Raw genomic sequence first — 12150 nt, forward strand, 5'->3', positions numbered from 1 at the left:
ATTAATTTTACAAATGTAAAGTCCCATTCCCTCAAAAATATGTTGGGAGATTTTTAAAATATAATCTTTTTTAACAAATAAGGGAATACAGTTTCCAGTGACAAATGGGTCAGCAACCAGAGGACACAGATAAGCAAAAAGAACTAGAGGCAACATGAGCATGTTTTTTTTTTTACAATGGATGATGATGGATCTGGAATATACTGCCTGAAAGGATGGTGAAAACAAATCCAATAGTAACTTTCAAAAAAAAACTTGGATAAATACTTGAGGGGGAAAGTATTTATATCGGCATGGGGACTGAGACTAATTGGAAAGCTGTTTTGAAGAGCTGACACAGGTGCAATAGGCTGAAAAGCTTCCTTCTGTGCTACACATTCCATGTCAAAAAAACATGAAAATGATCATCTATCCATTCAGTCTCTCACACTGGCCAGGTCATGTTAACACTTTCTAATTTAACTGCTTTATTTTTTTTCAAATGAAGAACTCGAGGCTATATAACAAAGAAAATGCTTTTAAATTCATGTAACATAAGGTTACTTACCTGTCCATAGCAGAGAGAATTTGAGAGAATCTTTAATGCACTGACTGCCCAAATTTGCATATTTCAAAATATTATCCTGACACTACTTTCTTGTACCTAATTTATCCAAATCTTCTCAATCCTAATTTTGAAATATTTCACTTGCTTTCCTATTCTATTTACATTCTGTTGTGTAGCTGTGGTATAATTAACAATTCTGTTAAAAATGCATTATTATTGATTTAAATTAACTTTAAGATGCCAGTTAATTGACAAATCAAACTTGGAAGACTGGAGTAATCAGGTCAATCTTTGACGCATTTTTGTAAGAAATTGATGAAAAATATACTTGTTAGTGATCCTATAGCCTGATGGTCTCCAGTCAAGTACATTTTGTATTGCTCCAGATGGGTTAATTAGCATTAAAATGTTGATACGATTCATGTAAACTCACATAATTAAACCATTAAACACTTATGAACAAAATTCTTGATTGTACTATAGTTTGAGATACCAAAGCAAATTTCTTACTTAAGTACTGTAATACCCTTTACTCAACACATCACTCAGCATCATGCATAATGTCAAATAAAAAACACAATTTTTGCAGCTAAATAATTGTCAAAATTCACAAACCTTCTTCACAAGTATCTAATGAAAACACAAAACATATAAAGATGTTTTGCCATGCATATCAATACATTTACTACTTGGAGAGCACAACTAATGTCAGAAGTAATACAAAAAGCGACAGTACTCAGAAACAGTGCACAAACCTATTCAAAACATGGAAATAATTTCATGGCTTTTACTTCATTAACCTCCAGAAGTGTTACAACACCGTGCACCATACCTCCCCCACTCCCCAAAATTACAACACCACCTGATAATCACTTCCATGTATCAGTAACTCTTGACAAGAAATGGAAGAACAAACTTAAATCTGCCATTGCAAAATAAATGTACCTTATTTCTAACTATATATTTTCCACATGATCTATAATCTTAAGGATCACTCAGTAGTTTTAGTTTTTGAACTATTTAAACATCAATACTGTGTTACCTTGCTGCAATGGATCCTCAATATACAGCATTGATGGCCTGTATCCATCAGCCATAATTTTTTGCAATTCATCCTTTGCAACATACGAGCCACCATCATTTATCCGAATACCAGTTTTAAGATAATTAAAATGCCGTCCATACAGTTCAAAGAATTCAATTAGAAGCACCCCAAGATTAGCATCACAGCTGCAGACATCTTCTCGGGGATGTAACTACAAGCAAAGGAACATTATGGATTAAGATAGATACTTTGATTTTGTGAAAAACACAAAGACACCAAACATCATCTTATTAAAAAAAAGGACTTGTCTTCTTTAAGTAACTATAGCCATAAAGTTGCCTTCAAGTAAATTGGATAGAGCAGCTGGGCTAAGGACTTATCCATAACTCATGTGATTGGGTGCATTAACTGGACAGAAATATTTGTAGTGGGTTAGAATTTTTCCATTCCTAATAGCAACTATGGAACTCAAATGCAACCTCTGGCTGACAGTAAATCACATCAGATATAGTCACACTAAAAAAAAACTATTTTTAATAAAGAGACATGATACTAAACATCCAACAGTTTATAACCTGGCTTATTTTATAGGTATCTTCTTGAGTTCTCTCCCTGAAGGCAGGGCCTTGGCAATTATTCATTAAAGCACAGTAGAATGCTGTGATCTTTACTATAGGTAGGGCAAGGAAGCAGATTTTTGGGAAGAAGAAATAACAAATAACTGCTCAGCAATGCCTTGCTATTGAGGTAATATTTTGCTTAGATGATGTTGGAAGAGGAGAGATCAAAAAACAAGGTTGCAATTTTCTAGAATCTATTTGGGGCAGTTTACTGGAACAACATGTTTTAGAATCAACAAAGGATAAAGCCATTATAGAGATAGGTAATAAAGAATCATTAATCATCAATCTGGCATAAGGGAATATTTTCAGAAAGAAAGTGATGAGGGAATGTGAATGCAAGTGATACCATAATGGACAAAATGAAAATGGTAGACTTGTTAAACAATTACATTCTATACTACGAAAACAAATACAAAGACAACTAAATACCAGTGATACAGTGAACCTAAAAATAAGTTAAGGGGAGGAACTTACTGGGTTTAAATCAAGTAAATGAAATGGTAAAGGGAGAAAATAATAGGACGTAAAACAGATAAATCTCCAGGATTTGATGGTTTTCACTCAAGGGTATTCAAACAAAACGATAAAGAAATTGTGAATGCATTAAGCATAATTGTCCAAAGTTTTGTCATTTGGAAATTGTGCCTTTGGGTTGAAAATTGCAAATGTCAGTCCATTAGTTAGAGCAGGAGATGAGAGGAAACCATGTCACAAAACTACAGACTAGTCAGTTTAATATCAGTGTGGGCAAGATAGTAGGTTCAATCAGCAGGGGCTTTCTTACCAAATATGAACTAATCAAAGAAAGTCAGTATGGATTTTGATGGATAGGTCATGTCGGAGTAACCTAGCTGAATTTTTTTGAGGTCATTAATATTTTGAATAGGAAAGTGTCTATGGATGTTGTCAATATGAATTTCCACAAGGAATTTAAGATTCTGTAGAAAAAAACTACAGGTATCAGCAAAAATGAGAATTCACAGAATGAGTGTTTTGAGGCATGGGTTAATAATTGGTTGGGTGGTAGGAGATGCAGAGTTGGGATAAAGGGTGCATTCTCTGGTTGGCAGGATGCGAAAAGGGGTGTTCTCCAGTGATCTGTACCTGGCATTCAGCTATTCACTATATATTAATGGCTTGGATGCAGGGATGGAGAGTTTTATTTTCAGTATGCATATGACCAAGTCAGGACACACAATAGGTTGTGTAAATTGATGCACGACATAAAAAAAAAAATAAATGAGTTGACAAAACTGTGGCAGATGGAGTTCAGCATGAGGTTATCCACTTATGGATCCAGGAATAAAAATTGTAAAATTTTGTTAATGACAAAAGATTAACTACAGAGAATCTAAAGAATTGGGTATCTAGGTATACAAATGACTAAAAGTTAGTGCAAGAGCACAAAAAGAACAAAGGTTAATGGAATGTTGACCTCCAGTGCAAGAGGACTGGAATATGAAGAGAAAGGTGTGTTGCTTCAATTAAACAAAATCTTGGTCAGATCCTGTCAGAAGTACATTGTTCATTTTGGACACCTCACTTCAAGAATATATTGGCCTTGGATGGAAAGCCCAGCAAGGCCACCCTACTCAAGCCTTGGGGTGGGGGGTTCTCCCTCAAGGGCCCCCTTTTCACATTGGGTGCCCATCCCCGCCCCAAGGTCTGCCCCCTACAGGTGCTCCTGCTCCCAGGCCTCCCCAATCAAGGGCACCCCCCCCCCCCCCAACCAAACACCTGCTCTTACCTGATCTTGGACTCTGGGACTTAAATTCTGTGGATTGCTAATCACCCCAATCCTGGCCACTGCTGCCACTGGTATGCTGGGACTACAGAGCTGCCAGCCAATCAGATTTCCTGACAGTTGTCTTGAGGTGTTAAATGGCTGTGGGGCTGCTGTGACTTTGGGAATGCATTTCTTGCTGATTCTTCGGGTGGCAGGCTGGGAAACCCCACCATCCAAAAAATCCAGCACAAGTTTCAGGTATGAGAAAAGGTTGCATAAATCTGGATTGCATTTCTTTGAATTTAGAAGGGGTAATGTAACTGAGGTGTTTAAAATGCCACAAGGTTTCAATGGAGAGAAGTGATTTCCCATGTTGGGGAAATTTGAAAAAGGTGGCACAAATCTTAAAATGAGAGAAAGGCCAATCAGAGAACATATTTTCTACCAAGGGTAACAGAAATCTTGAATTATTTCCTCAAGAAGCATGTGGACACAGCATCAATTGAAGTTTTCAAGCTTGTGATCAACAGCTTTTTATTAGGGAAATAATCAAGGCATGTGGATCAACAGCAAGTAAATAGAGGCACAGATTAAACATGATCTAATGGATTGAATGATTGAATGGCAGAACAAAGGAGCTGAGTGCCTTCACTAGTGCTTCAATATTCTTATGAATATAAGCAGGCACATAGACAGTAGGCAAAATCAATAGAGAGAATTGTTCTGATGACAATTACTCTAACTGAATGCACATGATCAGAAAAGGACGAAATGTTCACTTTCACGTTTGTTGCTGAAAGAACCAACAGAATTTTACAAGCCCAGGTCAATTCATCTGCAAGGAGTGGAAGAGGAAAGTAGGTAAATGTTAAAAGGAAGAAGGAAAGTAGAAAAAGAAACAAAAAAGGGAAAAAACAGCAAGTCAGCAGATAGAAGAGATAGCGAGCAAAGGGCAGAATGAAGGAGTAAGAAAAAGAAGAAAGCTTTCACCTGTAGAAAGCTAACAGCCATTAGGAATAGGCTGTAGGAGCCAATCCCGCCCGTGAATACTTCATTTAGGTCTCTTTGCAGCAGGAACTGCTTCAGCACTAGAACCAGGTACGGAAGCACTGGAAACTTCTACAAAAAAGTAAAGGCTTGTTAGCTGTAAACAGGAAATTGGCATCTTGTCAAAATAATGTTCATCCTTATATGGTACTTTAGGAAATCTGAAATAAAACACAAACAAGGGAATAAGAAGAAAAAGTTCAATAGTGTAGTTAACAACAAAAACGTTGCAACATCCTACCGTACAGCTTTTAAAAATTCTTTCATGGGGTGTGCACACCACTGGCAAGGTCAGCACTTTTTGTCCTTCCCTAATTGTTCTTGGGAAGGTGGTGGTGAGTTTCCCACTTGAACCTTGCAGTCCATCTGGTGTGAGTACACCCACAATGTTGCTAGGAAAGGAGTTCCAGATTTTGACTCAGCGACAATGAAGTAACAGCGGTATAATTCCAAGTCAGGATGGCATGTGGCTTATGGGGAACTTCCAGGTGGTGGTGATCTCATGCGTCTGCTGCCCAGCTCCTTCTAGGTAGTAGAGGTTGTGGAATTGGGAGGTGCTGTCAAATGAGGCATGGCGAATTGCTGCAGTGCATCTAGTAGATGGTACAGACTGCTCCCAATGTGTATTGGCAGTGGAGGGGATGAAGTTATACGGTGGTGATGGGATGTTGATCAAGCGGGCTGTTTTGTCCTAAATGCTGCTGAGTTACGAGTGTTGTTGGAGCTACACTAATTCAGACAAGTCAAGAGTATGCCATCCCATTTCTGATTTGTGCCTTGTAGATGGCAGGCAGATTTTGGGGAACTAAAAAGTGAGTAGGCTATGGCAGAATTTCCACCCTGTGACTCACTGTTGTAGCCACAATGTTTATGTAGCTGGTCCAGTTCAGTTTCTGGTCAACGGTAACCCTCAGGATGTTGAAAATGGGGGATTCAGTGAGGTAATGCCGATGAATGCCAAAGGAACATGGCTAGATTCTCTCCTCTTGAAGATGGTCATTGCCTGACACTGTGGCACGAATGTTACTTGCCACTTCTCTGTCCATGCCTGAATGTTGTCCAAATCTTACTGCTTTTGGACACAGACTGCATCAATTTCTGAGGAATTGTAAATACTGTGTAATCATTAATAAACATTCTCACTTCTGATCTTGTGACAGAAGGAAGGTCATTGGTGAAGCGAATGAAGATGGTTCGGCCTAGAACACTACCCTGAGGAACTCCTGCAGTGATGCCCTGAGGCTGATATGATTGACCTCCAACAACCACAACCATCTTCTTTTGTGCCAGGTATGACCTCAACCAGTGGAGAGTTTTCTCCCAGATTATCATTGACTTCAATTTTGCTCGGACTCTGATGCCACACTCAGTTAGATGCTATCACTCTCATCTCACCTAAAATATACAGCAGAAAAACAACCCATTCAGCCCAACTGGTTAGTGTGGGTATTCATGCTCCATGTGAACATCCTTCCCAACCTATTTCATTCAAATATACCAAGATAATTTTCTATTTCTTTCTCCCTCATGTCTTTATCTAGCTTCCTCTTAAAGGCACCTAAACTATTTGTCTCAACTACTCCTTGTGGTATTATTTTCAACTTTCTCACTGTTCTTGGGTAGTTTCCCCTGAATTCCAAATTGGATTTACTGACTACCTCATATTTATGGTCCCTAGTTTTGGTCTTCATCACAAGTGGAAACAAGCTCTCTACACCTACTCACTCAAAGAATTTCATAATCTTAAAGATCTCCACAAAAGATCACCCCTCAGAGACCCCCTGAAATTAGGTGTTCACACATGGAATTGACTCCTTTTCTGGAGAAAAGACCTCCAGCCTGTTCAATATTTTCTGATAAATAACAACTTCTCAGTTCAGGTTATCATCTTTATTGCACCTGCTCCAATAACTCCATATCCTTTATATAATATGGAGACCATAAATGTTCACAGTACTCCTAGTGCGATCTAACCAAGGCTCAATGAAAATTTAACATTACTTCCCTGTTTTCCAATTCTATCCCTTTAGGAATGTACCCCAGTACCGTAGTTTTTTTTTAAAATTGACCTCATTAACTTGTGTCACTACTTTTCATGATTACTGTATCTGTACCCCTAGATCCCGTGCTCCTCCACTCCATCTCCTCGCCATTTAGACTCTTAATTTTCCAAGGAGAATAATCCTTATTCTACCTACCACCTCACACTTACCTGTACTGAAATTAATTTACCAATTACACATTTATTTTGCAAGTTTGTCTTGTATTTTTTTGTGGTCTGCCTCAGTACCAACCACAACCCCAATTTGTATATCAACATTCGATGATGACACCACAGTCCAAATCATTTATAGTGAACGATGATCCCAGCATCAATCTTTGTGGAAAACCACTTCCCACCTTTACTAGTCTGAAATAACCATAACTCTACTCTCCATTTTCTGTTTTATATCCAGTTTGCTATCCATTCTGCTACCTGCCCCCTGGCTCCATGAGACAACTTTGACATCTTAGTCACGGGTCTACCTTAGAGTACCTTAACAAAAACCTTCTGAAAATCCATAGTATATAAAACATCTAGTACATTATCCTTGTCTATGCTTTGTTATTTCAAAGAATTCAGTAAGGTTAGTCAAACATGACCCTCTCTTTTGAAATAAGTGCTGATTATTATGTTATGTTTCAATTTTTTTAAACTTATTTAGCTAGGATACAATTTAAGGTTGATTAAGTGAAATTTAATTTAGATTTGCTTTTATTGTGCAATATTTCAATACAAGTAGGAAGGGATAAACCAAGAAATTATCGGTCAATCAGGGGTAAGCTTTTAGAGGCCATAATACTTCTAAGTTTATCAGAAAGCTTTCAACAAAATCGGAAGTTTACAAAATGCTGATTAAAACTAAATAAATAGAACAAGACTTAGTGAGATATCAATAATAAAACAGGAAACGGAATACAAATTATATCAAAACTAATCATAAGCTTGTAAAATATGTGACAACTTGAAAGGGGGAATAGCAATAGAAAAAGAGGCTATTGATAAAAAGTGAGAGAAATTATTTGGATATATATTGATTCATATAGACATATAGATGTAGATAGATATATACATAAATCAGCTATGTAACTTAGCAGAAACAGGGAAAGTGAAATTGAACACAAAAATGTGCATCATAAAATAAGTGTAAAATGAATGGGACTGAACTGGCAAACTCAGAAAGAGACCTGGGAGTGACAGTTTATCAGGGCAATAAGTCGAGCAAAAATGCAAATAGGATTTCTTGGTGCATTTGGAATAGTGTGTTCAATTCTGGTAACTACACCATAAGATATATGGAAGCATTTTTAGAGTAGGCAGAGGCACTGATTCCAAAAGTAAAAGCAGTGCTTTCCAAACTTTTTCCCCACTGTGACCCCATTTCAAAGCTCAGTGGGAGTTGATAGAGCAGGAGAGGTGGAAAGACCTGTAACAGCATGGGAGGGGTGGTGGTTGGTGGAAAGGTGTGGTGATGGGGAGCCTCCCGTAGGGCAGGGGGCAAAGTTTTTAATCTTGGCAGAATTTTTAAAAACTTACCTCCTGAGTGGGTTTTTTTAAGAGCAGTATTCGGGCCTCAAGCATTAGTCATTTAGGCCACGCCCACCATTTTTTAAAAATGCGAGGATTTAAAAGGGCGCCTAGCAGCTTTTAACATTCAGTCAGAGCTCCACAGCAACCATTGCTGCTGCAGAGCCTGTGACCCGAGAATCTCATCTTGTGACCCCACTGGGTGTCACGACCCCCAGTTTGGGAAGCCTTCTGTGTAAAGGGCTGTGCTGAGAGGAAATGTCTGCAGCCTAGAGAAAAGATACATCGATGGGGTATACAAAGTATCAAATGATGTAACTCGGATAAACCTGAAATATCACTTTCATTTATGCAAGAAATACAAGACCAGAAGATAAATTTAAATTGAGGGGAACAGTTTTAAAAACAGTTTATTAGCAAGAATTTTCTTTTGCTCAAAAAAGCAATAAACGTTTAAAACAATCAGCTAGATAGGGAATAGGCAGAAATAGATTAGAACATCCAAAAAGAGGCTGGTACTATACAGACGGCCTTTATCATTAATTTTTCTTAGATCCTTCTCTGTCATAACATGGGAAATAAGCATAAAGGAATGTTATCATTTATATTGTTTTATTGTCTCAGCAGTACAACTTCCACAAAATATAGAAACTGAAGTGACCTAGATATGAATGCTTGACTCAAGCTACAAATACTTTGACTGCATTACCAATTTCAGAGTAGGTAACCAAATTTAAACAAGGTCACATTTGCTCTGTTTGTGTTTAGTAAAAGATTCCATGGCACTAATTCGAAGAATAAGGGAATTCTCCCCAATGTCCAGGCCAACAATTATCAAACAACCCAATATATAATACATATTATAATGCAAAATCTTCTAACCTTAATAAATTCATGGATAAGCTGAGCAGCTTTTACTCCATTCTGTACATTGAAGCTGATGTCAACTTTCACCTCAGTGTATGAGTCTGTTAGTTTGATAATAGGCACCTGATGCATCAAAAAGAAACAAAAAAGGTATACCAAAAGTTAAATTTAAAATGGAACTTATTCAACAAGGAGATAAAAAAATTATCTAATTTCAGCAGAACACAATTTCTTCCTTTCAAGAAAAGATCCATTGAAAATCGATATGTTGTTAATCAGTCAGAATTTAAACTACGTGCCACGGCATTACAGAAGTATAACCAAAAGAAATATTACAAGTAATATCCGCTTTTTCCAAAAGTCATTCAAGGTTAGGGCATCCAAATTACAGCCCGCTGAGCTTTTCACATCTTTGAACATGGCAATCCACTCCAGGTAGTTCTATTTGTGCATGAATTCTTACTCAGTGGTTTGACTCATTTGAACATCATGGGCAGGAACAGGGCCTGCACAGCGTAAAAATCAGACAGTGTATTGATCTATCACTGCTTACTTCATACCCAGTGCCATTCTGACACTGCACTTCATGATCAGTTGGGACTCTGCTACAGGCATGCAAATTAGGGTCTTAGGATGCAGTTAAGATCCCAACATGATTGGTTCTTGAAATTAACAGGAAGTGAGCTCTGCACACTCATATCATTGGCATCTGTGTACAGGAAAGCTGGTTGGAGTTTGAGCAATTTCGTTGCATATTGTTTTTTTATGACACTTCCTTCTACTTGCTTAAGATTCTTACAAGGCTTCGAAGAAGAGGAGGTGGTAGAAGTGCAGCTGTGACAGTAGTAGCAGCTGGGTCATCAACACCCACAAAGGGCAGTACCTGCATCTCGGGGAAGGCAGCAGATAATAGGGCCATATCACTGAAGGCCTTATCCATCCAGAGTCTGTAGGCAAAGGGTGAAGATAGATGTGCCAGATGGGCAGTACATGAGGAGGCAGTGCTTCTTCAGGAAGGATGTTGCTGACTTCGGCAGCACTTCTTCAGGAAGGATGTTGCTGACTTCGGCAGCGCTTCTTCAGGAAGGATGTTGCTGCCTTCGGCAGCCTCCTGGAAGACAACTGCTGCTTCAACAGGGATGCCAGTGGCTGTAAAGGGTGACCATCCACCAAATTTCTTTGCTTCAGGGTTGTTCCATCATGCTGCTGGGGACATCTAAACATACAGTCAGTGGTCCACAAGTACATCAAGGAGGTGACCAATGCAGCATTTACTGGGTACATTTGTTTTCAAATTGATGACAATAGTCAAAATGAGACAATCCTGGGATTCACAGCAATGGTTGGATTCCCTAGGATGCAGTGTGTTGCTGACAGCATTATGCTGCCATCAGGTATCCTGAAAACCAACTAGAAGCATTCATTAACCACAAGGGATTTCACTGAATTAATAGCTATGAACAAGTGAGGAGAAGGTTGAATGACTCCCCTCTTTTCCCTCTCCTCATTTGACTTCAACAGGTTTCTCTCTTTAAATAAGGTTACACCTGCCAATTCAGTGAGTATTTAACTGTTTACACATTGTGATCATAAAAGAAACAATCGGACAGGTTTTCTTGAGTTTAACAAAGCAGATTAATTTTATTATATTGAAACTGATCTGGGTAAAATAATAAAATACATTCCGACTTCTGCACACATACACTCAAAGTCCACACAAAAATTCAGGTTAGAGGATAGGGGAGGATAGGTGTGGTGCATTAGAATGAGAAAAAAAAGTTCCCAGTTCATATCTTGGAGTCTCTACTGTCTGAACTTGAAGGCCTTGATGCTTCCAATTTAAAGAGAGAAGACTGGAGTTGGTTGATCTCCTGAAGACACAGCTGTGGAATCAGATTATTTCTTTAACATCTCACTACTGCAGAATGCAGACAAAGTCAAATTAGTAGATAGGATCCAAACTTGTTAGTTGGGGCAGAGTGCGCGAACCGGGGGAGCAGGGGGCAGAGCGCGCGAGCCGGGGGAGCAGGGGCAGAGCGCGCGAGCCGGGGGAGCAGGGGGCAGAGAGCACGAGAGGGAGGAGGGGGCAGAGACGTGAGCCAGGGGAGGAGGGGGCAGACAGCACGAGAGGGAGGAGGGGGCAGAGACGCGAGCCAGGGGAGGAGGGGGCAGACAGCACGAGAGGGAGGAGGGGGCAGAGAGCGCAAGAGGGTAACTTGATTAACTCGTCTGGAGAGCTATCTTAATAAAAATCAATGCTTATTTTGTCCAAGCAATTAGCCTTTGAATGGTTTATCTTCAGCTATTAAATACTGTGGGTGATTTTCATAAATATATTGTCCATAGGGCAGGAAGGAAGGTCTTTCACGGTCCCCGGTGGGGGTTCATTGTCTTTGGTGAGTTTTGCAGACATACTGTCTCCTTTCCATAGGGATGAAATGTGGAATATATATGTATAGTAATGTAAACTGGTGTCAGCAATCTTGATGTAGGTTGAAATCACATTAGTCGGCTTCAAAAAAAATGTCTTTTTAAAAATGCAATTCTTGTTTCTAGCCAATTAATTAAAAATCAATATTTGATATAAGTTCGTCTTCAGAACAATATGAAACTTGGTTGTGATCAAAATAATCAGATCATACGCGTCTGTGTCAAATTCCCAGGCAGCCATCATGATTAATTCATCCTGCAGCAGTAAATAAATATTCTCTCACTATTCCAACCTGT

General features: G+C 38.8%; 1 protein-coding gene across 1 annotated transcript in view; it reads right to left on the reverse strand.

Annotated features, from left to right (window-relative positions):
• The window catches only part of tent4b (terminal nucleotidyltransferase 4B), a 70644-nt gene that overhangs the window by 14072 nt on the left and 44422 nt on the right, over positions 1 to 12150 (reverse strand). Inside the window, exons 5-7 of the mRNA XM_041191146.1 lie at positions 9439 to 9546; positions 4932 to 5060; positions 1590 to 1803 (exon numbers count right to left, since the gene is read on the reverse strand). Coding sequence (XP_041047080.1) covers positions 1590 to 1803; positions 4932 to 5060; positions 9439 to 9546 — 451 coding nt within the window. The remainder of the gene's footprint in view (positions 1 to 1589; positions 1804 to 4931; positions 5061 to 9438; positions 9547 to 12150) is intronic.

Source organism: Carcharodon carcharias, chromosome 7 (genome assembly GCF_017639515.1).
Source record: "Carcharodon carcharias isolate sCarCar2 chromosome 7, sCarCar2.pri, whole genome shotgun sequence".
NCBI classification, from domain to species: domain Eukaryota; kingdom Metazoa; phylum Chordata; class Chondrichthyes; order Lamniformes; family Lamnidae; genus Carcharodon; species Carcharodon carcharias.